General features: G+C 49.2%; 1 protein-coding gene across 4 annotated transcripts in view; it reads right to left on the reverse strand.

Moving 5' to 3' along the window:
* Positions 1–26,991, reverse strand: part of IFTAP (intraflagellar transport associated protein) — a 92,676-nt gene that overhangs the window by 17,153 nt on the left and 48,532 nt on the right. For 3 of the 4 annotated variants that reach the window (XM_063946279.1, XM_063946280.1, XM_063946281.1), the window contains exons 3-5: positions 24,586–24,695; positions 18,643–18,708; positions 15,205–15,274 (exon numbers count right to left, since the gene is read on the reverse strand). In XM_063946279.1, coding sequence (XP_063802349.1) covers positions 15,205–15,274; positions 18,643–18,708; positions 24,586–24,695 — 246 coding nt within the window. The remainder of the gene's footprint in view (positions 1–15,204; positions 15,275–18,642; positions 18,709–24,585; positions 24,696–26,991) is intronic. The other variant, XM_063946282.1, reaches the window with a different exon arrangement.

Consider the following 26,991-nt stretch of genomic DNA (forward strand, 5'->3'; position numbering starts at 1 on the left):
GTGATAAGTGGAAGGAGATAACGCAACAGTCAATCATTACGGATTTTAAAAATGACAGTTGGAAGCTGATTGGCTGGTGCGTTATCACCTTCCACTTTATCACTTCTCCAGGCTTAATACATCTGCCCCTATGACTTCAAAGAGCTCCCATAAGGTAACCAATCAGCTGCTCTATATACTGTACGTTTATAGTAGACAAATTCTAAATGTTACATCAATGCTGATTGGTTGCCATGGGCAACTTCTCCACTGGCTCACTTCTCCACTTTTATCACTGCTTAGTACATGTCCCCCATAGTCTGTAATGCCTTACCATGCCCAATCAGACTTGGACCCAGTTTCCCAGCCTTTAAATCTTATGTCTTCATACAGGATGCAGACGCATCCCAGGGGTCAGGTGACCGACGCTAGAGTTAGATTTGGGTGGGGTGTATTCAAACTGAAATCTAAATTGCAGTGCAAAAATAAAGCAGCCAGTATTTACCCTGCACAGAAAATAAGATTTTACTTACCGGTAAATCTATTTCTCGTAGTCCGTAGTGGATGCTGGGAACTCCGTAAGGACCATGGGAATAGCGGCTCCGCAGGAGACTGGGCACAACTAAATAAAGCTTTTAGGTCACCTGGTGTGCACTGGCTCCTCCCACTATGACCCTCCTCCAAGCCTCAGTTAGGACACTGTGCCCGGATGAGCTGACATAATAAGGAAGGATTTTGAATCCCGGGTAAGACTCATACCAGCCACACCAATCACACCGTATAACTCGTGATACTATACCCAGTTTAACAGTATGAAAACAACTGAGCCTCTCAACAGATGGCTCAACAATAACCCTTTAGTTAACAATAACTATGTACAAGTATTGCAGACAATCCGCACTTGGGATGGGCGCCCAGCATCCACTACGGACTACGAGAAATAGATTTACCGGTAAGTAAAATCTTATTTTCTCTGACGTCCTAGTGGATGCTGGGAACTCCGTAAGGACCATGGGGATTATACCAAAGCTCCCAAACGGGCGGGAGAGTGCGGATGACTCTGCAGCACCGAATGAGAGAACTCAAGGTCCTCCTCAGCCAGGGTATCAAATTTGTAGAATTTTGCAAACGTGTTTGCCCCTGACCAAGTAGCAGCTCGGCAAAGTTGTAAAGCCGAGACCCCTCGGGCAGCCGCCCAAGATGAGCCCACCTTCCTTGTGGAATGGGCTTTTACTGATTTAGGATGCGGCAGTCCAGCCGCAGAATGCGCCAGCTGAATTGTGCTACAAATCCAGCGAGCAATAGTCTGCTTAGAAGCAGGAGCACCCAGTTTGTTGGGTGCATACAGGATAAATAGCGAGTCAGTTTTCCTGACTCTAGCCGTCCTGGAAACATAAATTTTCAAGGCCCTGACTACGTCCAGTAACTTGGAATCCTCCAAGTCCCTAGTAGCCGCAGGCACCACAATAGGTTGGTTCAAGTGAAAATCTGATACCACCTTAGGGAGAAACTGGGGACGAGTCCTCAATTCCGCCCTATCCATATGGAAAATCAGATAAGGGCTTTTACATGACAAAGCCGCCAATTCTGACACACGCCTGGCTGAAGCCAATGCCAATAACATGACCACTTTCCACGTGAGATATTTTAGATCCACGGTTTTAAGTGGCTCAAACCAATGTGATTTTAAGAAACTCAACACCACGTTGAGATCCCAAGGTGCCACTGAAGGCACAAACGGGGGCTGAATATGCAGCACTCCTTTCACAAACGTCTGAACTTCAGGTAGTGAAGCCAGTTCTTTCTGGAAGAAAATCGACAGAGCCGAGATCTGTACCTTAATGGAACCTAATTTCAGGCCCATAGTCACTCCTGCTTGTAGGAAATGCAGAAATCGACCTAGTTGAAATTCCTCTGTTGGGGCCTTTTTGGCCTCACACCAAGCAACATACTTCCGCCATATGCGGTGATAATGCTTTGCAGTTACATCTTTCCTGGCTTTAATCAGCGTAGGAATGACTTCCTCCGGAATGCCCTTTTCCTTCAGGATCCGGTGTTCAACCGCCATGCCGTCAAACGCAGCCGCGGTAAGTCTTGGAACAGACAGGGCCCCTGCTGCAGCAGGTCCTGTCTGAGCGGCAGAGGCCATGGGTCCTCTGAGATCATCTCTTGAAGTTCCGGGTACCACGCTCGTCTTGGCCAATCCGGAACCACGAGTATTGTTCTTACTCCTCGTTTTCTTATTATTCTCAGTACCCTTGGTATGAGAGGCAGAGGAGGGAACACATAAACCGACTGGTACACCCACGGTGTCACTAGAGCGTCCACAGCTATCGCCTGAGGGTCCCTTGACCCGGGTCCCTTGACCCGGCGCAATATCTCTCTAGTTTTTTGTTTAGGCGGGACGCCATCATGTCCACCTGTGGCCGTTCCCATCGATTTACAATCAGCGTGAAGACTTCTGCATGAAGTCCCCACTCTCCCGGGTGGAGGTCGTGCCTGCTGAGAAAGTCTGCTTCCCAGTTGTCCACTCCCGGAATGAACACTGCTGACAGTGCTAGTACATGATTTTCCGCCCATCGGAGAATCCTTGTGGCTTCTGCTATTGCTATCCTGCTTCTTGTGCCGCCCTGTCGATTTACATGGGCGAATGCCGTGATGTTGTCTGACTGGATCAGTACCGGCTGGTGTAGAAGCAGGGATTTTGCCTGACTTAGGGCATTGTAAATGGCCCTTAGTTCCAGAATATTTATGTGTAGGGAAGTCTCCTGACTCGACCACAGCCCTTGGAAGTTTCTTCCCTGTGTGACTGCCCCCCAGCCTCGAAGGCTGGCATCCATGGTCACCAGGACCCAGTCCTGTATGCCGAATCTGCGGCCCTCTAGAAGATGAGCACTCTGCAGCCACCACAGCAGAGACACCCTGGTTCTTGGAGACAGGGTTATTAGGCGATGCATCTGAAGATGCGATCCGGACCATTTGTCCAACAGGTCCCACTGAAAGATTCTGGCATGGAACCTGCCGAAAGGAATTGCTTCGTAAGAAGCCACCATCTTTCCCAGGACCCACGTGCAGTGATGCACCGATACCTGTTTTGGTTTCAGGAGGTCTCTGACTAGAGATGACAGCTCCTTGGCTTTCTCCTCCGGGAGAAACACTTTTTTCTGGACTGTATCCAGAATCATCACCAGGAACAGTAGACGTGTCGTCGGAATCAGCTGTGATTTTGGAATATACAGAATCCAACCGTGCTGGTGTAGCACCTCCTGAGATAGTGCTACTCCCACCAACAACTGCTCCTTGGACCTCGCCTTTATTAGGAGATCGTCCAAGTACGGGATAATTAAAACTCCCTTTCTTCGAAGGAGTATCATCATTTCCGCCATTACCTTGGTAAACACCCTCGGTGCCGTGGAGAGTCCAAACGGCAGCGTCTGGAATTGGTAATGGCAATCCTGTACCACAAATCTGAGGTACTCCTGGTGAGGATAGTAAATGGGGACATGCAGGTAAGCATCCTTGATGTCCAGGGATACCATGTAATCTCCCTCGTCCAGGCTTGCAATAACCGCCCTGAGCGATTCCATCTTGAACTTGGATTTTTTTATGTATGTGTTCAAGGATTTCAAATTTAAAATGGGTCTCACCGAACCGTCCGGTTTCGGTACCACAAACAGTGTGGAATAGTAACCCCGTCCTTGTTGAAGTAGGGGCACCTTGATTATCACCTGCTGGGAATACAGCTTGTGAATTGCCGCTAGCACAGCCTCCCTGTCTGAAGGAGTAATCGGCAAGGCAGATTTTAGGAACCGGTGGGGTGGAGACGCCTCGAATTCCAGTTTGTACCCTTGAGATACTATTTGCAGGATCCAGGGATCCACCTGTGAGCGAGCCCACTGATCGCTGAAATGTTTGAGGCGGCCCCCCACCGTACCTGGCTCCGCCTGTGGAGCCCCACCGTCATGCGGCGGACTTGGAAGAAGCGGGGGAGGACTTTTGCTCCTGGGAACCTGCTGTTTGTTGCAGTCTTTTTCCCCTACCTCTGCCTCTGGACAGAAAGGACCCGCCTTTTCCACGCCTGTTTTTCTGAGTTCAAAAGGACTGTACCTGATAAAACGGCGCCTTTTTAGGCTGTGAGGGAACATGGGGTAAAAATGCTGACTTCCCAGCAGTTGCTGTGGAAACTAGGTCCGAGAGACCATCCCCAAATAACTCCTCACCCTTATAAGGCAAAACTTCCATGTGCCTTTTTGAATCTGCATCTCCTGTCCACTGGCGAGTCCATAAGCCTCTCCTAGCAGAAATGGACAATGCACTTATTTTAGATGCCAGCCGGCAGATCTCCCTCTGTGCATCTCTCATGTATAAGACTGAGTCTTTTATATGCTCTATGGTTAGCAGAATAGTGTCCCTGTCTAGGGTGTCAATATTTTCTGACAGGGAATCTGACCACGCAGCGGCAGCACTGCACAATTATGCTGACGCAATAGCTGGTCTAAGTATAATGCCTGAGTGTGTATATACAGACTTCAGGATAGCCTCCTGCTTTCAATCAGCAGGTTCCTTGAGGGCGGCCGTATCCGGAGACGGTAGTGCCACCTTTTTAGACAAACGTGTGAGCGCTTTATCCACCCTAGGGGGTATCTCCCAACGTGACCTATCCTCTGGCGGGAAAGGGAACGCCATTAGTAACTTCTTAGAGATTACCAATCTTTTATCAGGGAAAGCCCACGCTTCTTCACACACTTCATTTAATTCTTCTGATGGGGGAAAAACTACGGGTAGTTTTTTCTCCCCAAACATAATACCCTTTTTAGTGGTACCTGGGTTTATATCTGAAATGTGTAACACCTCTTTCATTGCTTCAATCATGCAACAAATGGCCTTAGTGGACATTAGACTAGACTCATCGTCGTCGACACTGGTGTCAGTATCCGTGTCGACATCCGCGTCTGCCATCTGAGGTAGCGGGCGTTTTAGAGCCCCCGATGGCATTTGAGACGCCTGGACAGGCACGAACTGAGAAGCCGGCTGTCCCGCATTTTCGTCAAATTTTTTGTGTAAGGAGTCGACACGTGCACGCAATTCCTTCCATAAGTCCATCCACTCAGGTGTCTGCCCCGCAGGGGGTGACATCCCTTCTATAGGCATCTGCTCCGCCTCCACATCATTATCCTCATCAAACATGTCGACACAGCCGTACCGACACCCCGCACACACACACAGGGAATGCTCTAACAGAGGACAGGACCCACAAAAGCCCTTTGGGGAGACAGAGTGAGAGTATGCCAGCACACACCAGAGCGCTATATAATGCAGGGACTAACTGAATTATGTCCCCTATAGCTGCTGTTATATATACTGCGCCTAAATTTAGTGCCCCCCCCCCCCCCTCTCTTTTTTACCCTTTTCTGTAGTGTAGACTGCAGGGGAGAGCCAGGGAGCTTCCTTCCAGCGGAGCTGTGAGGGAGAAATGGCGCCAGTGTGCTGAAGGAGATAGCTCCGCCCCTTTTTAGCGGACTATTCTCCCGCTTTTTTATGGATTCTGGCAGGGGTAATTATCACATATATAGCCTCTGGGGCTATATATTGTGGTATTTTTGCCAGCCAAGGTGTTTTTATTGCTGCTCAGGGCGCCCCCCCCTAGCGCCCTGCACCCTCAGTGACCGGAGTGTGAGGTGTACATGAGGAGCAATGGCGCACAGCTGCAGTGCTGTGCGCTACCTTGGTGAAGACTGATGTCTTCTGCCGCCGATTTTCCGGACCTCTTCTTGCTTCTGGCTCTGTAAGGGGGCCGGCGGCGCGGCTCCGGGACCGAACATCAATGGCCGGTTCCATGCGGACGATCCCTCTGGAGCTAATGGTGTCCAGTAGCCTAAGAAGCCCAAGCTAGCTGCAAGCAGGTAGGTTCGCTTCTTCTCCCCTTAGTCCCTCGCTGCAGTGAGCCTGTTGCCAGCAGATCTCACTGTAAAATAAAAAACCTAATTATATACTTTCTTTCTAGGAGCTCAGGAGAGCCCCTAGTGTGCATCCAACCTCGGCCGGGCACAAGAATCTAACTGAGGTCTGGAGGAGGGTCATAGTGGGAGGAGCCAGTGCACACCAGGTGACCTAAAAGCTTTCTTTAGTTGTGCCCAGTCTCCTGCGGAGCCGCTATTCCCATGGTCCTTACGGAGTTCCCAGCATCCACTAGGACGTCAGAGAAACAATATAACCCACCCAAATCTAACTCTCTCTCTGCACATGTTACATCTGCCCCACCTGCAGTGCACATGGTTTTGCCCATTAGTGTGCTTTTGTGGTTTGCCAATAATCCTGAATACCCCCCTCAGATGTATAGGTGCAGTATGAAAACATCGACCGATGTGCATACAACAGACGCTTTGTGAACGCATCTGAATTCTGTAGGCCCATTACGGTGACGGCTCTGTTCTGATTATGGATTGTCTGATAATCATTAGTGTGTAGTGGATGGGTGAAAGTCTACATACTACTCCCAGCCAGAGCGGACATTGGCCCTCATTCCGAGTTGTTCGCTCGCAAGCTGCTTTTAGCAGCTTTACACACGCTAAGCCGCCGCCTACTGGGAGTGAATCTTAGCATAGTAAAATTGCGAACGAAAGATTCTCAAAATTGCGATTACACACCTCTTAGCAGTTTCTGAGTAGCTCCACACTTACTCGGCATCTGCGATCAGTTCAGTGCTTGTCGTTCCTGGTTTGACGTCACAAACACACCCAGCGTTCGCCCAGACACTCCTCTGTTTCTTCAGCCACTCCCGCGTTTTTCCCAGAAACGGTAGCGTTTTTTCGCACACACCCATAAAACGGCCTGTTTCCGCCTAGAAACACCCACTTCCTGTCAATCACATTACGATCACCAGAACGAAGAAAAAACCGTGAGTAAAATTCCTAACTGCATAGCAAATTTACTTGGCGCAGTCGCACTGCGGACATTGCGCATGCGCATTCGCGACTAATCGCTCCGTTGCAAAAAAAAAAATAACGAGCGAACAACTCGGAATGACCCCCATTCTACATACAGAAGTAACCAGAGCTTAGATGGGGAAAGCCAGAAACAGTAACTTATACCCCTCTCATACCGCAGATAGCGGGACACACCCAGGACTTGTGCAACTCTCCTACCCGGGTGCACCCCGCTTGTGATCCCTTTCAGACTGGTAGCCCTACCTGAAATATTGCCGGGTTGGTGACGTCAACCGCGACGCTTAACGAAGGCGCAGCTTGGAGATCATCTGATCTCCAATCACCACCTGTTCCTATACAGTGATCGGGTAACCGGTTGCACCGACCTAGGTTACCCGCTCACACTGCACATCGACCCGTGTTGAAATACCGCTGTACCCGGGATATTTACCCTGGCCCCTGTCACACTGCACAAAAACCCGGGAATCTGTGCGTTCACATGCAATGACCTGGGTTATCTACCCTGGCCCCTGTCACACTGAACAAAAACCCGGGAATCTGTGCGTTCACATGCAATGACCCGGTTATTTACCCTGGCCCCTGTCACACTGAACAAAAACCCGGGAATCTGTGCGTTCACATGCAATGACCCGGTTATTTACCCTGGCCCCTGTCACACTGAACAAAAACCCGGGAATCTGTGCGTTCACATGCAATGACCCGGGTTATTTACCCTGGCCCCTGTCACACTGCACAAAAACCCGGGAATCTGTGCGTTCACATGCAATGACCCGGTTATTTACCCTGGCCCCTGTCACACTGCACAAAAACCCGGGAATCTGTGCGTTCCCATGCAATGACCCGGTTATTTACCCTGACACCTATCACACTGCACAAAAACCCGTGAATCTGTGCGTTCACATGCAATGACCCGGTTATTTCTGGCAGTGTGAAAGGGGTAATAATGGTGATAGTAAATTATATAGGGCAAGTTTAATACTTCAGTGTCCTTCTCCTAGGAGTCCATGGCACACACTTTCCTTAGGACTATAAGGCCGACGCTTTACCCGCCATGGGCTAAAGACAGGAGCCAGGTTACAGTGATGTTGGTGCCAACTAAATTAATTGGTGCTTATTAATTGTGCAGCCTAATTACTATGCATCAAGTAACTGCAGTTGTACTGACTTCTCCCCTATCCTCCTGTGCTGCGAGCTCCTCCAGTCTCTGTGATTATAACACGCGGAGATCTCTCACACCCTGACCTGGACATTTCCTGTTGTCCTAGAAGTCTCAATACAGTTACCCCAGGGAGTCTGCCACGTGGGGGAATGTGATGCAAGGCGGGGGGGCTACACTACCTGGGTGCACCCTGTGACATTGGCTGTTGGTGCTTCTGGGGAACAGCCCTAAGATTATACTAATTAAGCTGCTAATTACATACTCGGCAGAGGTGATTAATGTGCGCCAGGAGTGCTGTGCCGGCTGCCGATGGTGAAAATCAGAGTGCAAGTTCATCGACATCTAATGCTAGACACAAGCTCCAAACTATTTCACAAATTCCCTGATGCAGAAGCACTTTTTTAAGCCTGAGTGGCAATAATGTGTGAGTCTAGAACAGAGGCGGGCAACCGGCAAGATGCTGTGGAACTACAAGTCCAAGAATGCCCAGGCCGGAACTTGAATTTCCACAGAACTAGAAAAACAGATGCAAAGGCTGCACACAAAGGGGGTAATTCAGAGTTGATCGTAGCAGCAAATTTGTTAGCAGCTGGGCAAAACCATGTGCACTGCAGGTGGGGCAGATGTAACATGTGCAGAGAGAGTTAGATTTGGGTGGGTTATATTGTTTCTGTGCAGGGTAAATACTGGCTGCTTTATGTTTACACTGCAATTTAGATTGCAGATTGAACACACCCCACCCAAATCTAACTCTCTCTGCACATGTTACATCTGCCTCCCCTGCAGTGCACATGGTTTTGGCTAATTGCTAACAAATTTGCTGCTGCCATCAGGTCTCAATTACCACCAAAAGACAATTCATTTACAGTGAAAATAACAGAATTGATGCATTAGTGCCATTGCTGACACTTATTGGTCGATCCAGCCCCCGGTCGGAACACACACCCCCAGTAGCAGGGTAAAATGACAGAAGACATGTGGGTGGTCCAGGATAATAAACGCTATGGCTTAGTAGTCGCACCTCTTACAGCTTGGCTGGAACCTGGCAGCGAATGACACATGGGCCTGACAGCCTTTACCTATATGTCCAAAAACTGACCCAGTGATTTCCATCATATTTGTAAGAGGGCCATTGGGGTGTTTAAGTGGCCCATTATCTGCAGCAATACTGGAAGCCCTACAATGGGTGGGACCATCATTGCCCCCTCCATCTCCTGCTGCCGCTGGTTGAGGGGTGAAGCTGGCAGCGGAGAGAGGAGATCGATCAGACCAAGCGATATGACGGATAAAGAAATAAGCGATTATACAGTAAATATTGAGCAGCTGTCGACGTAACACAACCTGACGACGCTGCGTAAAATAAGAATTTACTTACCGATAATTCTATTTCTCGTAGTCCGTAGTGGATGCTGGGGACTCCGTCAGGACCATGGGGAATAGCGGCTCCGCAGGAGACAGGGCACAAAAATAAAGCTTTAGGATTAGGTGGTGTGTACTGGCTCCTCCCCCTATGACCCTCCTCCAAGCCTCAGTTAGGATACTGTGCCCGGACGAGCGTACACAATAAGGAAGGATATTGAATCCCGGGTAAGACTCATACCAGCCACACCAATCACACCGTATAACTTGTGATCTGAACCCAGTTAACAGTATGACAAACGTAGGAGCCTCTGAACAGACGGCTCACAACAATAACAACCCGAATTTGTTTGTAACAATAACTATGTACAAGTATTGCAGACAATCCGCACTTGGGATGGGCGCCCAGCATCCACTACGGACTACGAGAAATAGAATTATCGGTAAGTAAATTCTTATTTTCTCTAACGTCCTAAGTGGATGCTGGGGACTCCGTCAGGACCATGGGGATTATACCAAAGCTCCCAAACGGGCGGGAGAGTGCGGATGACTCTGCAGCACCGAATGAGAGAACTCAAGGTCCTCCTCAGCCAGGGTATCAAATTTGTAGAATTTTGCAAACGTGTTTGCCCCTGACCAAGTAGCAGCTCGGCAGAGTTGTAATGCCGAGACCCCCCGGGCAGCCGCCCAGGATGAGCCCACTTTCCTTGTGGAATGGGCCTTGACAGATTTTGGTTGTGGCAAGCCTGCCACAGAATGTGCAAGTTGAATTGTGCTACAAATCCAACGAGCAATCGTCTGCTTAGAAGCAGGAGCACCCATCTTGTTGGGTGCATACAATATAAACAGTGAGTCAGACTTTCTGACTCCCGCCGTTCTTGAAATATATATTTTCAATGCCCGGACCACGTCCAACAACTTGGAATCCTCCAAATCGTTAGTAGCCGCAGGCACCACAATAGGCTGGTTCAGGTGAAACGCTGACACCACCTTAGGCAGAAAATGAGGACGCGTCCGCAGTTCTGCCCTGTCCGTATGGAAAATCAGATATGGGCTCTTATATGATAAAGCCGCCAATTCTGATACTCTCCTGGCTGAAGCCAGGGCCAGTAGCATGGTTACTTTCCATGTAAGATACTTCAACTCCACCGATTTGAGCGGCTCAAACCAATGGGATTTGAGAAAATCCAAGACTACATTAAGATCCCACGGTGCCACTGGGGGCACAACCGGGGGCTGTATATGTAGTACTCCTTTTACAAAAGTCTGGACTTCAGGAACTGAAGCCAATTCTTTCTGGAAGAAAATCGACAGGGCCGAAATTTGAACCTTAATGGACCCCAATTTGAGGCCCATAGACAATCCTGTTTGCAGGAAATGTAGGAATCGACCCAGTTGAAATTCCTCCGTGGGGGCCTTTTTGGCCTCACACCACGCAACATATTTTCTCCAAATGCGGTGATAATGTTGTGCAGTCACCTCCTTCCTGGCTTTTACCAGTGTAGGAATGACCTCTTCCGGAATGCCTTTTTCCCTTAGAATTCGGCGTTCAGCCGCCATGCCGTCAAACGCAGCCGCGGTAAGTCTTGGAATAGACACGGTCCCTGCTGAAGCAGGTCCCGTCTTAGAGGTAGAGGCCACGGATCCTCCGTGAGCATCTCTTGAAGTTCCGGGTACCAAGTTCTTCTTGGCCAATCCGGAGCCACTAGTATCGTTCTTACTCCCTTTTGCCGTATAATTCTCAGTACTTTTGGTATGAGAGGCAGAGGAGGGAACACATACACTGACTGGAACACCCACGGTGTTACCAGAGCGTCCACAGCTATTGCCTGAGGGTCTCTTGACCTGGCGCAATACCTGTCCAGTTTTTTGTTGAGGCGGGACGCCATCATATCCACCATTGGTTTTTCCCAACGGTTCACAATCATGTGGAAGACTTCTGGATGAAGTCCCCACTCTCCCGGGTGTAGATCGTGTCTGCTGAGGAAGTCTGCTTCCCAGTTGTCCACTCCCGGAATGAATACTGCTGACAGTGCTATCACATGATCTTCCGCCCAGCGAAGAATCCTTGCAGCTTCTGCCATTGCTGTCCTGCTTCTTGTGCCGCCCTGTCTGTTTACGTGGGCGACTGCCGTGATGTTGTCCGACTGGATCAACACCGGCTGACCCTGAAGCAGGGGTTTTGCCAGACTTAGAGCATTGTAAATCGCTCTTAGCTCCAGTATATTTATGTGAAGAGACATCTCCAGGCTTGACCATACTCCCTGGAAGTTTCTTCCCTGTGTGACCGCTCCCCAGCCTCTCAGACTGGCATCCGTGGTCACCAGGACCCAGTCCTGTATGCCGAATCTGCGGCCCTCTAACAGATGAGCACTCTGCAACCACCACAGAAGAGACACCCTTGTCCGTGGCGATAAGGTTATCCGCTGATGCATCTGCAGATGTGATCCGGACCATTTGTCCAGCAGATCCCACTGAAAAGTTCGTGCGTGGAATCTGCCGAATGGAATCGCTTCGTAAGAAGCCACCATCTTTCCCAGGACTCTTGTGCATTGATGCACAGACACTTTCCCTGGTTTTAGGAGGTTCCTGACAAGTTCGGATAACTCCCTGGCTTTCTCCTCCGGAAGAAACACCTTTTTCTGAACCGTGTCCAGAATCATTCCCAGGAACAGCAGACGTGTCGTCGGGGTCAACTGAGATTTTGGAAAATTCAGAATCCACCCGTGTTGTTGCAGCACTAGTCGGGTTAGTGCTACTCCGTCCTCCAGCTGTTCTCTGGACCTTGCCCTTATCAGGAGATCGTCCAAGTAAGGGATAATTAATACGCCTCTTCTTCGCAGAAGAATCATCATTTCGGCCATTACCTTGGTAAAGACCCGAGGTGCCGTGGACAATCCAAACGGCAGCGTCTGAAACTGATAATGACAGTTTTGCACCACGAACCTGAGGTACCCTTGATGTGAAGGGCAAATTGGGACATGCAGGTAAGCATCCTTTATGTCCAGGGACACCATAAAGTCCCCTTCTTCCAGATTCGCTATCACTGCTCTGAGTGACTCCATCTTGAACTTGAATTTTTGTATGTACAGGTTCAAAGATTTCAGATTTAGAATAGGTCTTACCGAGCCGTCCGGCTTCGGTACCACAAATAGCGTGGAGTAATACCCCTTTCCCTGTTGTAGGAGGGGTACCTTGACTATCACCTGCTGAGAAAACAGCTTGTGAATGGCTTCCAATACCGTCGCCCTGTCTGAGGGAGACGTTGGCAAAGCAGACTTTAGGAACCTGCGAGGGGGAGACTTCTCGAATTCCAACCTGTAACCCTGAGATACTACCTGCAGGATCCAGGGGTCCACCTGTGAGCAAGCCCACTGTGCGCTGAAATTCTTGAGTCGACCCCCCACCGCTCCTGATTTCGCTTGTAAGGCCCCAGCGTCATGCTGAGGGCTTTGCAGAACCCTGAGAGGGCTTCTGTTCCTGGGCAGGGGCTGCTTGCTGCCCTCTCTTACCCCTTCCTCTGCCCCGAGGCAGATATGACTGTCCTTTTGTCCGCTTGTTCTTATAGGACCGAAAGGACTGCGGCTGAAAAGACGGTGTCTTTTTCTGTTGGGAGGGGGTCTGAGGTAAAAAGGTGGATTTTCCGGCAGTTGCCGTGGCCACCAGATCCGATAGACCGACGCCAAATAATTCCTCCCCTTTATACGGCAATACTTCCATATGTCGTTTGGAATCCGCATCACCTGACCACTGTCGCGTCCATAAACTCCTTCTGGCAGATATGGACATCGCATTTACTCTCGATGCCAGAGTGCAAATATCTCTCTGAGCATCTCGCATATAAAGGAAAGCATCCTTTAATTGCTCTATAGTCAATAAAATACTGTCCCTATCCAGGGTATCAATATTTTCAGTCAGGGAATCCAACCAGACGACCCCAGCACTGCACATCCAGGCTGAGGCGATGGCTGGTCGCAGTATAACACCAGTATGTGTGTATATACTTTTTAGGGTAGTTTCCAGTCTCCTATCAGCTGGATCCCTGAGGGCGGCCGTATCAGGAGACGGTAACGCCACTTGTTTTGATAAGCGTGTGAGCGCCTTATCCACCCTAGGGGGTGTTTCCCAGCGCGCCCTAACCTCTGGCGGGAAAGGGTATAATGCTAATAACTTTTTTGAAATTAGCACTTTTCTATCTGGGTTAACCCACGCTTCATCACATACATCATTTAATTCCTCTGATTCAGGAAAAACTACAGGTAGTTTTTTCACCCCCCACATAATACCCCTTTTTGTGGTACTTGCAGTATCAGAGATATGCAAAGCCTCCTTCATTGCCGTGATCATATAACGTGTGGCCCTACTTGAAAATACGTTTGTTTCATCACCGTCGACACTAGATTCAGTGTCTGTGTCTGGGTCTGTGTCGACCGACTGAGGTAAAGGGCGCTTTACAGCCCCTGACGGTGTCTGAGACGCCTGGGCAGGTACTAACTGGTTTGCCGGCCGTCTCATGTCGTCAACTGATTTTTGTAATGTGCTGACATTATCACGTAATTCCATAAACAAAGCCATCCATTCCGGTGTCGACTCCCTGGGGGGTGACATCACCATTATCGGCAATTGCTCTGCCTCCACACCAACATCGTCCTCATACATGTCGACACACACGTACCGACACACAGCAGACACACAGGGAATGCTCTTATCGAAGACAGGACCCCACTAGCCCTTTGGGGAGACAGAGGGAGAGTTTGCCAGCACACACCCAAGCGCTATAATATATATGGGAACAACCTTATATAAGTGTTGTTCCTTATAGCAGCTTAAATATATCAAAATATCGCCAAAAAATGCCCCCCCTCTCTGTTTTACCCTGTTTCTGTAGTGCAGTGCAGGGGAGAGTCCTGGGAGCCTTCCTCACAGCGGAGCTGAGCAGGAAAATGGCGCTGTGTGCTGAGGAGAATAAGCCCCGCCCCCTATTTCGGCGGGCTTTTCTCCCGGAGTTTTAGATATCTGGCATGGGTTAAATACATACATATAGCCTTAATGGCTATATGTGATGTATTCTTTTGCCATAAAGGTATTAAATATTGCTGCCCAGGGCGCCCCCAGCACCCTGACCGCTTGGTGTGAAGTGTGTGACAACAATGGCGCACAGCTGCAGTGCTGTGCGCTACCTTCATGAAGACTGAAGAGCCTTCTGCCGCCTGTTTCCGGACCTTCAATCTTCAGCATCTGTAAGGGGGGTCGGCGGCGCGGCTCCGGGACGAACCCCAGGGTGAGACCTGTGTTCCGACTCCCTCTGGAGCTAATGGTGTCCAGTAGCCTAAGAATCCAATCCATCCTGCACGCAGGTGAGTTGAAATTCTCTCCCCTAAGTCCCTCGTAGCAGTGAGCCTGTTGCCAGCAGGACTCACTGAAAATAAAAAACCTAAAAACTTTTTCTAAGCAGCTCTTTAGGAGAGCCACCTAGATTGCACCCTGCTCGGACGGGCACAAAAACCTAACTGAGGCTTGGAGGAGGGTCATAGGGGGAGGAGCCAGTACACACCACCTAATCCTAAAGCTTTATTTTTGTGCCCTGTCTCCTGCGGAGCCGCTATTCCCCATGGTCCTGACGGAGTCCCCAGCATCCACTTAGGACGTTAGAGAAACAGAGGTTACACTCAATCCTTTATAACAAAGTAGGAAAAAGCTTTTGTCTGGTAGGAATCTATGGTTTCAGAAAAGCGGTAAAATACAAAAACGAGGACGTACTGAGACTGGGATCCGGCGCCTGTTTGTCTGAATCTGTGCCAATATCTGAGGCACTGAAATAATTATCCACCTGGGCGAAAGAAGATAAAAACAGGATTTGATGAGAAAAATATATATTTTGGATAAAGAACAACATAGTGCAGAACAAGACATTCCGGCCGTGACTACAGTATGAAAAGATGTTTCCTTATGTTACTGGGTATTGGGGGTCATTACGAGTTGATCGCTAGCTGCTTTTGTTCGCTCTGCAGCGATGAGGCAAAAAAACTGCAGTTCTGCGCATGTGTAAGCGGCGCAATGCGCACATGCGTCGTACTATTACAACGAATGATGTACTTTCACACAGGGTCTAGCGAAGCTTTTCAGTCGCACTGCTGCCCGCAGAGTGATTGACATGAAGTTGGCGTTTCTGGGTTTCAACTGACCGCTTTCAGGGAGTGTTCGAAAAAACGCAGGCGTGCCAGGAAAAACGCAGGCGTGGCTGGGCGAACGCTGGGCGTGTTTGTGATGTCAAATCAGGAACTGAATAGTCTGAAGTGATCGCAAGCGCTGAGTAGGTCTGGAGCTACTCTGAAACTGCACTAAATTATTTTGCCGCCGCTCTGCGACCCTTTCGTTCGCACTTCTGCTAAGCTACAATACACTCCCAGAGGGCGGCGGCATAGCGTTTGCACGGCTGCTAAAAACTGCTAGCGAGCGATCAACTCAGAATGACCCCCATTATATGCTAGAACAGGCATGTCCAAACTGCGGCCCTCCAGCTGTTGAGAAACTACATATCCCAGCATTCCCTGGCACAGCTTTAGCATTCTCTGACAGCAAAACTGTGTCAGGGCATCCTGGGATATGTAGTTTCACAACAGCTGGAGGGCTGCAGGTTGGACATGCCTGTGCTAGAAGATGTATACACATGAGATTAGACATGACGTATATTTCCGGCTGTGGGTTACAGTCATTATCAGACACAAATGTTTCTCATTTATCACTTTGAAATGTTTCCTACATAATTCACATAAAACATAAAGGGGCAGATTCTCAGGTGGAGCAACGCCAAAAAGTGCAAGTTACTTTCCACCCGTGTAACACCGGTATCCGGTCTCTAGGTCGACGTACATTAGGTCGACATGGTTACTAGGTCGACATGAGTTTTTCACAATTTTTTTCAATTTTTTTTTACTTTTTCATACTTTACGATCCACGTGGAATACAATTGGGAGCGGTAACCTTGCTGCGAGGGGACGCGGTGCACTAATTGGGGTTCCCGGTGACTCTACGAAGAAAACTACACCAATTTTATTTATTTTTTTAAACCCATGTCGACCTTTTGTCATGTCGACCTAGTTACTGTCAACCATTAGTGGTCGACCTAGGCACATGGAACACCATGCTGCGCTGCAGGTGGGGCAGATGTAACCTGTGCACCTGGGTAACACCATGCTGTGCTGCAAGTGGGGCAGATGTAACCTGTGCACCTAGGTAACACTATGCTGTTCTGCAGGTGGGGCAGATGTAACCGGTGCACCTAGGTAACACTATGCTATTCTGCAGGTGGGGCAGATGTAACCTGTGCACCTAGGTAACACTATGCTATTCTGCAGGTGGGCAGATGTAACCTGTGCACCTAGGTAACACTATGCTGTTCTGCAGGTGGGGCAGATGTAACCGGTGCACCTAGGTAACACTATGCTGTTCTGCAGGTGGGGCAGATGTAACCGGTGCACCTAGGTAACACTATGCTATTCTGCAGGTGGGGCAGATGTAACCGGTGCACCTAGGTAACACTATGCTGTTCTGCAGGTGGGGCAGATGTAGCCTGTGCACCTGAGTAACACTATGCTGTTCTACAGGTGGGGCAGATGTAGCCTGTGGACCTGAGTAACACCATGCTGTTCTGCAGGTGGGGCAGATGTAGCCGGTGCACCTAGGTAACACTATGCTGTTCTGCAGGTGGGGCAGATGTAGCCTGTGCACCTGAGTAACACCATGCTATTCTACAGGTGGGGCAGCAGATGTAGCCTGTGCACCTGAGTAACACTATGCTGTTCTACAGGTGGGGCAGCAGATGTAGCCTGTGCACCTGAGTAACACTATGCTGTTCTGCAGGTGGGACAGATGTAGCCTGTGGACCTGAGTAACACCATGCTGTTCTGCAGGTGGGGCAGATGTAGCCGGTGCACCTAGGTAACACTATGCTGTTCTGCAGGTGGGGCAGATGTAGCCTGTGCACCTGAGTAACACCATGCTATTCTGTGGGTGGGGCAGATGTAGCCTGTGCACCTAGGTAACACCATGCTGCGCTGCAGGTGGGGCAGATGTAACCTGGGTAACACCATGCTGCACTGCAGGTGGGGCAGATGTAGCCTGTGCACCTAGGTAACACCATGCTATTCTGCAGGTGGGGCAGATGTAGCCTGTGCATCTAGGTAACACCATGCTATTCTGCAGGTGGGGCAGATGTAACCTGTGCACCTAGGTAACACCATGCTGCGCTGCAGGTGGGGCAGATGTAACCTGGGTAACACCATGCTGCGCTGCAGGGAGGGTATCTGTAATCTGTGTACCTGGGTAACACCATGCTGTGCTGCAGGTGGGGCAGATGTAACCTGTGCACCTAGGTAACTCCATGCTGTGCTGCAGGTGGGGCAGATGTAACCTGTGCAGAAAGTTAGATGTGAGAGGGGTGGGTTGAAACTTAAATGTAAATTGTTGAGTATAAACAGCTGTCCGGCATCTGTGGGTTACACGCAGAATGAGCCGGTATTTATCCTGCGTGCACAGACAATACATTACTTTGCTCCCCTTGCAGTGCAGCACGGTTTGTCCAGGTGCAAAGTTACTGCTTTTCCTGCTTTGTTCCCGCCTGAGAGTCACCTATAGTACAGTATGTGTATTTATAAAAAAAGCTACTAAAGGACCAATATTAATTATCAACAACAACACCCACATAAGCCGCTTCTACTCAGGAGAACAGGCTCAGTGTCAATGCTGAGGACGGTTTGTAATGAGACAATAGTCACCTATAGGCAGACTGTTTTGCCCCTGTTAGGACTCTTCAGTGCAGAATATTATTTTGGGTAATATGTGCATTACTATAGATGCATACTAATTGTTTCAGTGTTAATAACCAGGAGAAACTAGTACAAGTAAACTGTAACCCATAGCAACCAATAACCGGGTATTTATTTTCAAATATGTAGTATTAGTGAGATCGCAGCACAATTCGGATACTGGGGCCTATACATCATCATCATGAACAGGCCTATTACACACGTGGAAACGCTAGTTTCCGCCTCTTATATGTAAAGGGTCTATACATTATATATTAATGATAAATAGGCCCCACTGTCTCACATTGATAAATAGATATTTCAGCGGCTGCTCCATTAAGACACGCTGGTAAATATTCTCCCCAGCCCGCACACGTGCACCGAGACTCACCTGGACCCTCCTGGAATATGGCAGACTGTGACAACGGCCTACTGTGACTCCGTCACCAATCGCCAACTACAAAATGATAAAATTACAGATTAATGACCTTCAAAATAAGATTTTACTTACCGATAAATCTATTTCTCATAGTCCGTAGTGGATGCTGGGGACTCCGTCAGGACCATGGGGAATAGCGGCTCCGCTGGAGACAGGGCACAAAAGCAAGCTTTTAGGATCACATGGTGTGTACTGGCTCCTCCCCCTATGACCCTCCTCCAAGCCTCAGTTAGGTACTGTGCCCGGACGAGCGTACACAATAAGGAAGGATCTTGAATCCCGGGTAAGACTCATACCAGCCACACCAATCACACCGTACAACTTGTGATTTGAACCCAGTTAACAGTATGATAACAATGAAGTAGCCTCTAAAAAAGATGGCTCACAACAATAATAACCCGATTTTTTGTAACAATAACTATGTACAAGTAATGCAGACAATCCGCACTTGGGATGGGCGCCCAGCATCCACTACGGACTATGAGAAATAGATTTATCGGTAAGTAAAATCTTATTTTCTCTAACGTCCTAGTGGATGCTGGGGACTCCGTCAGGACCATGGGAATTATACCAAAGCTCCCAAACGGGCGGGAGAGTGCGGATGACTCTGCAGCACCGAATGAGAGAACTCCAGGTCCTCCTCAGCCAGGGTATCAAATTTGTAGAATTTTGCAAACGTGTTTGCCCCTGACCAAGTAGCTGCTCGGCAAAGTTGTAAAGCCGAGACCCCTCGGGCAGCCGCCCAAGATGAGCCCACCTTCCTTGTGGAATGGGCATTTACAGATTTTGGCTGTGGCAGGCCTGCCACAGAATGTGCAAGCTGAATTGTACTACAAATCCAACGAGCAATAGTCTGCTTAGAAGCAGGAGCACCCAGCTTTTTGGGTGCCTACAATATAAACAGCAAGTCAGACTTTCTGACTCCAGCCGTCCTGGAATTATATATATATATATATATATATATTTTCAGGGCCCTGACAACGTCTAGCAACTTGGAGTCCTCCAAGTCCCTAGTAGCCGCAGGCACCACAATAGGTTGTTTCAGGTGAAACGCTGACACCACCTTAGGAAGAAACTGGGGACGAGTCCGCAGTTCTGCCCTGTCCGAATGGAAAATCAAATATGGGCTTTTGTAAGACAAAGCCGCCAATTTTGACAATCGCCTGGCCGAGGCCAGGGCCAACAGCATGGTCACTTTCCATGTGAGATATTTCAAATCCACAGATTTGAGTGGTTCAAACCAATATGATTTGAGGAATCCCAACACTACGTTGAGATCCCACGGTGCCACTGGAGGCACACAAGGGCTGTATATGCAATACTCCCTTGACAAACGTCTGGACTTCAGGAACTGAAGCCAATTCTTTCTGGAAGAAAATCTATAGGGCCGAAACTTGAACCTTCATGGACCCCAATTTGAGGCTCATAGACACTCCTGTTTGCAGGAAGTGCAGAAATCGACCTAGTTGAAATTTTTTCGTGGGGCCTTCCTGGTCTCACCCACGCAACATATTTTTACCACATGTGGTGATAACGTTGTGCGGTCACCTCCTTCCTGGCTTTGACCAGGGTAGGTATGACCTCTTCCGGAATGCCTTTTCCCTTAGGATCCGGCGTTCAAACCGCCATGCCGTCAAACGCAGTCGCGGTAAGTCTTGGAACAGACAAGGTCCCTGCTGGAGCAGGTCCTTTCTTAAAGGCCGATGCCACGGTTCCTCTTGGAACAGACATGGTACTTGCTGAAAGCAAATCCCTTCTTAGCTCCCGAGGCCATTAGTCCTCTGTGAGCATCTCTTGAAGTTCCGGTTACCAAGTCCCTCTTGGCCAATCCGGAGCCACGAGTATAGTTCTTACTCCTCTATGTCTTATAATTCTCAATACCTTGGTTATGAGAAGCAGAGGAGGGAACACATACACCGACTGTTACACCCACGGTGTTACCAGGACGTCCACAGCTATCGCCTGAAGGTCTCGTGACCTGGCGCAATACCTGTCCCATTTTTTGTTCGGGCGGGACGCCATCATGTCCACCTTTGGTCTTTCCCAACGGTTCACAATCATGCGGAAAACTTCCCGATGAAGTTCCCACTCTCCCGGGTGGAGGTCGTGCCTGCTGAGGAAGTCTGCTTCCCAGTCGTCCACTCCCGGAATGAACACTGCTGACAGTGCTATCACATGATTTTCCGCCTAGCGAAAAATCCTTGCAGTTTTGCCACTGCCCTCCTGCTTCTTGTGCCGCCCTTTCTGTTTACGTGGGCGACTGCCGTGATGTTATCCCACTGGATCAATACCGGCTGACCTTGAAGCAGAGGTCTTGCTAAGCTTAGAGCATTATAAATTTGCTCTTAGCTCCAGTATATTTATGTGGAGAGAATTCTCCAGACTTGATCACACTCCTTGTGTGACTGCTCCCCAGCCTCTCAGGCTGGCCTCCGTGGTCACCAGCATCCAATCCTGAATGCCGAATCTGCGGCCCTCTAGAAGATGAGCACTCTGTAATCACCACAGGAGAGACACCCTTGTCCTTGGATATAGGGTTATCCGCTGATGCATCTGAAGATGCGATCCGGACCATTTGTCCAGCAGATCCCACTGAAGAGTTCTTGCGTGAAATCTGCCGAATGGAAGCGCTTCGTAATAAGCCACCATTTTTACCAGGACTCTTGTGCAATGATGCACTGACACTTTTCCTGGTTTTAGGAGGATCCCGATTAGCTCGGATAACTCCCTGGCTTTCTCCTCTGGGAGAAACACCTTTTCCTGGACTGTGTCCAGAATCATCCCTAGGACCAGCAGACGTGTCGTCGGAACAACTGCGGTTTTGGAATATTTAGAATCCACCCGTGCTGTCGTAGAACTACTTGAGATAGTGCTACTCCGACCTCCAACTGTTCTCTGGACCTTGTTCTTATCAGGAGGTCGTCCATTTTCTTTGAAGACGAATCCTCCTTTCGGTCATTACCTTGGTAAGGACCCGGGGTGCCTTGGACAATCCAACGGCATCGTCTTGAAACTGATAGTGACAGTTCTGTACCACGAACCTGAGGTACCCTTGGTGAGAAAAGGCAAATTTTGGGACATGGAGGTAAGCATCCCTGATGTCCCGGGACACCATATAGTCCCCTTGTTCTTTGCTATCACTGCTCTGAGTGACTCCATCTGGATTTGAACCCTTGCAAGTGTTCAAATTTTTCAGATTTAGAATAGGTCTCACCTAGCCTTCAGTACCACCATATAGTGTGGAGTAATACCCCTTTCCTTGTTGTCGGAGGGGTAATTTTATTATCACCTGCTGGGAATACAGCTTGTGAATTGTTTTCAATACTGCCTCCCTGTCGGAGGGAGACATTGGTACAGCAGACTACAGGAACCTGCGAGGGGGGAAAACCTCTCGACATTCCAATCTGTACCCCTTGGATACTACTTGTAGGATCCAGGGGTCCTGTACGGTCCCAGCGTCATGCTGAGAACTTGGTAGAAGCGGTGGAGGGCTTCTGTTCCTGGGAATGGGCTGCCTGCTGCAGTCTTCTTCCCTTTCCTCTATCCCTGGGCAGATATGACTCTTATAGGGACGAAAGGACTGAGGCTGAAAAGACGGTGTCTTTTTCTGCAGAGATGTGACTTAGGGTAAAAAACGGTGGATTTTCCAGCAGTTGCCCTGGCCACCAGGTCCCATGGACCGACCCCAAATAACTCCTCCCCTTTATACGGCAATACATCTTTGTGCCGTTTGGAATCTGCATCACCTGACCACTGTCGTGTCCATAAACCTCTTCTTGCAGATATGGACATCGCATTTACTCTTGATGCCAGAGTGCAAATATCCCTCTGCGCATCTCGCATATATAGAAATGCATCCTTTAAATGCTCTATAGTCAATAAAATACTGTCCCTGTCAAAGGTATCAATATTTTTAGTCAGGGAATCCGACCAAGCCACCTCAGCTCTGCACATCCAGGCTGAGGCGATCGCTGGTCGCAGTATAACACCAGCATGTGTGTGTATACTTTTTAGGATATTTTTCAGCCTCCTATCAGCTGGCTCCTTAAGTACGGCCCTATCCGTAGATGGTACCGCCACTTGTTCTGATAAGCGTGTGAGCGCCTTATCCACCCTGAGGGGTGTTTCCCACCGCGCCTTAACTTCTGGCGGGAAAGGGTATACCGCCAATAATTTTCTATCGGGGGGAACCCACGCATCATCACACACTTCATTTAATTTATCTGATTCAGGAAAAACTACAGGTAGTTTTTTCACCTCACACATAATACCCTTTTTTGTGGTACTTGGAGTATCAGAAATATGTAACACCTCCTTCATTGCCCTTAACGTGTGGCCCTAAAAGAAAATACGTTTGTTTCTTCACCGTCGACACTGAAATCAGTGTCCGTGTCTGGGTCTGTGTCGACCGACTGAGGTAAATGGGCATTTTACAGCCCCTGACGGTGTTTGAGACGCCTGGACAGATACTAATTTGTTCGCCGGCCCTCTCATGTCGTCAACCGGCTTGCAGCGTGTTGACATTGTCACGTAATTTCCATAAATAAGCCATCCATTCCGGTGTCGACTCCCTAGAGAGTGACATCACCATTACAGGCAATTTGCTCCGCCTCCTCACCAATATTTTCCTCATACATGTCGACACACACGTACCGACATACCGCACACACATAGGGAATGCTCTGATAGAGGACAGGACCCACTAGCCCTTTGGGGAGACAGAGGGAGAGTTTGCCAGCACACACCAAAACGCTATAATTATCCAGGGACAACCTTTATATAAGTGTTCCTTTTATAGCATTTTAATATATATACATATCGCCAAATCAGTGCCCCCCCTCTCTGTTTTAACCCTGTTTCTGTAGTGCAGTGCAGGGGAGATCATGGGAGCCTTCCCACCAGCCTTTCTGTAAGGGAAAATGGCGCTGTGTGCTGAGGAGAATAGGCCCCGCCCCCTTTTCGGCGGGCTTCTTCTCCGGAGTTTTAGATATCTGGCAGGGGTTAAATACATCCATATAGCCTCAAGGGCTATATGTGATGTATTTTTCGCCATACAGGTATTATACATTGCTGCCCAGGGCGCCCCCCCCCCCCCAGCGCCCTGCACCCTCCGTGACCGCTGTGTGAAGTGTGCTGACAACAATGGCGCACAGCTGCAGTGCTGTGCGCTACCTGATGAAGACTGAGAGTCTTCTGCCGCCTGGTTCCGGACCTCTTCATCTTCAGCATCTGCAAGGGGGGTCGGCGGCGCGGCTCCGGGACGAACCCCAGGGCGAGCCCTGTGTTCCGACTCCCTCTGGAGCTATGTCCAGTAGCCTAAGAATCCAATCCATCCTGCACGCAGGTGAGTTGAAAATCTCTCCCCTAAGTCCCTCGATGCAGTGAGCCTGTTGCCAGCAGGACTCACTGAAAATAAAGAACCTAAAAACTTTTTCTAAGCAACTCTTTAAGAGAGCCACCTAGATTGCACCCTTCTCGGCCGGGCACAAAAACCTAACTGAGGCTTGGAGGAGGGTCATAGGGGGAGGAGCCAGTACACACCATGTGATCCTAAAAGCTTGCTTTTGTGCCCTGTCTCCTGCGGAGCCGCTATTCCCCATGGTCCTGACGGAGTCCCCAGCATCCACTAGGACGTTAGAGAAAAATAATATAATCGAGAGCACAGCTAAGAACGTCTCCCCAATATCTCCTGTGTCTGACATTGTTAAGGGGGGTACACACGGAGAGATCCGTGCTTAATTTCTAAGCAAACGGTCTGTGCGGAACTGTGCTCTATACCCCGACACCTTGGTTTCAAAACAAAACTTACTTGGCTATCATTACATTAGTGCATCCGATTGGACAAGAGCCTGTACAAAACCTGTGCCTGGGTGACAGTAATCCAACGCCCTTTACCTGTTCAGGTCCATCCAGTTCTTGCGCTCGCTGTGCAATTTGCATTTCCGCAGACGTGGCGCGCTGTCCTTGCGGCGAGTGGTCATCTTCACCCTGGCAACCTCGTCCCTCTGTCACAGATACACCAGTAAGGGTATTAGGGGCCGCACAGCAATATTTAATACAGTACAGTCACACCTATAAGGCCAGGAGACAATACAGACTCTTATAGGTATCATATGTGAAGGTTACAAGAACATCCCTCATACAGCACAATGGCGGATTTCACAGATACCTTCTCTTTCTGTCACCAGCGAGGAGTGACGCTCTGATGCTGGAGAAATATCAGGTCACCCGCCGAGCGCCATCCCTGCGGTGACTCCATGCGGCGACTATCTGAAGCAAGGCATATTTCTTACTTTTATGCTCATGTTCAGTGAAGTGCTTGATCAAAAGTCCTCTGGAATTAAACAGTGGAGGGATGAGGCCAGGCAGGGCGCAAAGACGCCGATGAATGTTTTATCACCCCCCCAATTCCTAGCCCCCCTATACACACACTTTCCCTGCAGCTTGTAACGCATGCTAAGCCCCTCATAAAAGTTAAGCTTTTCCGTCAAGACAAAGAGACATCTGTTCCGAGCTGGCCCTTCACAGCCGGATCCGTTTCAGGTATGAAAATAATATTCCTCTGAAGATTTGGGGGGGGATAAAAATTCCTGCAGACTTTTACATTTAGCTCTTCACATCAAACATTAAAGCGAATCTTTCATTCAAATGAGGTGTACACCCCCAGAAGAGAGATGATACCGAGCTTACTGCCTGTGTCCCGGTGCCTCATGCCAACATCAATTACTAATCACCGGCTGGGCTCGTTGCGGCTTGCGTCATGCTACCTGGCACTTTGATATTACTGGGCGCCCTTCTCACCTGCACCTTTCATCTGCAGCCTTATCCTGCTCCAAGTGCACAAAGAGAGAGAGAATACCTTTCGGTAATCTCCCTATGTGGCTTTCCAAAGAGGGGAAGAAAGAAGAACCCCGGAGACAGGCTCTTTCTCAGCTGATCCTTGAAACAAAAGGTTTGTTAAGGATCTTACGACAGACGTTTTATTCGACGCTGAAAGAAAATCTTGTCCTTTTTTTATATATATATATTTATATATTTCTTTATTCCCAACATGGGGTTCGTGTAAAAAAAAAAAATCTTCACTATAGCAGCAAAAAAAAGTTAAAGAGGAAAAAAAAAAAAAAAATTCCAGAGCCTGCTGTGAATGAGACAGCGCCACGGATCTCAGGGGCTGGTGGATGTGAAAGGTTTGGCGGAAAGGTGAATATTTAACTCTTACCTGGTTGACGGATACTGAAAAAGAAAAAGTTATCTCAGTATGAAAGAGAGAAGAAGAAGAAAAGTATCATGAAGGTTCTTTCCTGGGCGCACAAAAAACCCTGGATGTCAAGGCTGAGGAACCTGCCGTCTAGATGAGGATGATGAGGAGGCGCTGCCTCTGTTCTGCGGCCTCAATGACTTCTAGATTCCCTGGAGTGTAAGCTACTATTTATTACGTGATAACATTCTACTTCTCTGCTCCTCGTCTGTAAAGCTTTGAATAGACTCGCCTATGTCCCGTCTCCCAAGTATTTCCCAGTTTTATACTAGGACTTTTTAAGGGGTGTAGTATGAGTGGCCGGCGGCCGGGATCCCGGGGACAGCATACCGAGATCCCGGCCGGCGGTATACTGAAGACCACCCCTTTTTAAGGACTTGTGTCTTCTTGTCCAATATCTAATTGCGCAATCTGAGCTGCTGGACCTTTGTACTGTATGTTGCCCTTGGCCCTAAGGGATACAGTCAGGGGTCTACTGAATGGGATCCGGTCAGGATCCCGTCAATTGAAATACCGACGCCGGAATCCCGACACTGCTTGAAATCCCAGTGCCGGAATACTGACCCTTTGCCATTGGACAGGTAAGCCGCGGTTAGCTTTAGGCTGCGGGGGGAGGGCTAGGCTGCGGGAAGGGGAGTGCTTGGTTTAGGCTGCGGGGAGGGTTTGGTTTAGGCTGCGGGGAGGGGGGTTTGCTTTACGCTGCGGGGGGAGGGGCGTTAGGTTTAGGCACCCCCGGGGAGGGTTAGCGTTAGATTAAGGCTGCGGGAAGGGAGGGTTAGGTTTAGGTACAACGGGGGATGGTTAGGGTTAGGCTGCGGGGGGAGGGGGGGGGGATAGGTTCAGGCTGCTGGACTGGAAGGGTTAATATACTTACCCGAACCCTGTCGGGATTCTAACCATCGGGATGCCGCAGTCGGTATTCTTGTGTCTTGCATTCTAGGGCAACCTTAGCTTAGGGTTGCTCAGAGGCCTGACTGGCGACCATTGATGCCGATGGTGATCCGATGGTGCATCCTAACAAAAGACTCCTGCAGCATTAACGT

This window comes from Pseudophryne corroboree, chromosome 11 (genome assembly GCF_028390025.1).
Source record: "Pseudophryne corroboree isolate aPseCor3 chromosome 11, aPseCor3.hap2, whole genome shotgun sequence".
Classification (NCBI taxonomy): domain Eukaryota; kingdom Metazoa; phylum Chordata; class Amphibia; order Anura; family Myobatrachidae; genus Pseudophryne; species Pseudophryne corroboree.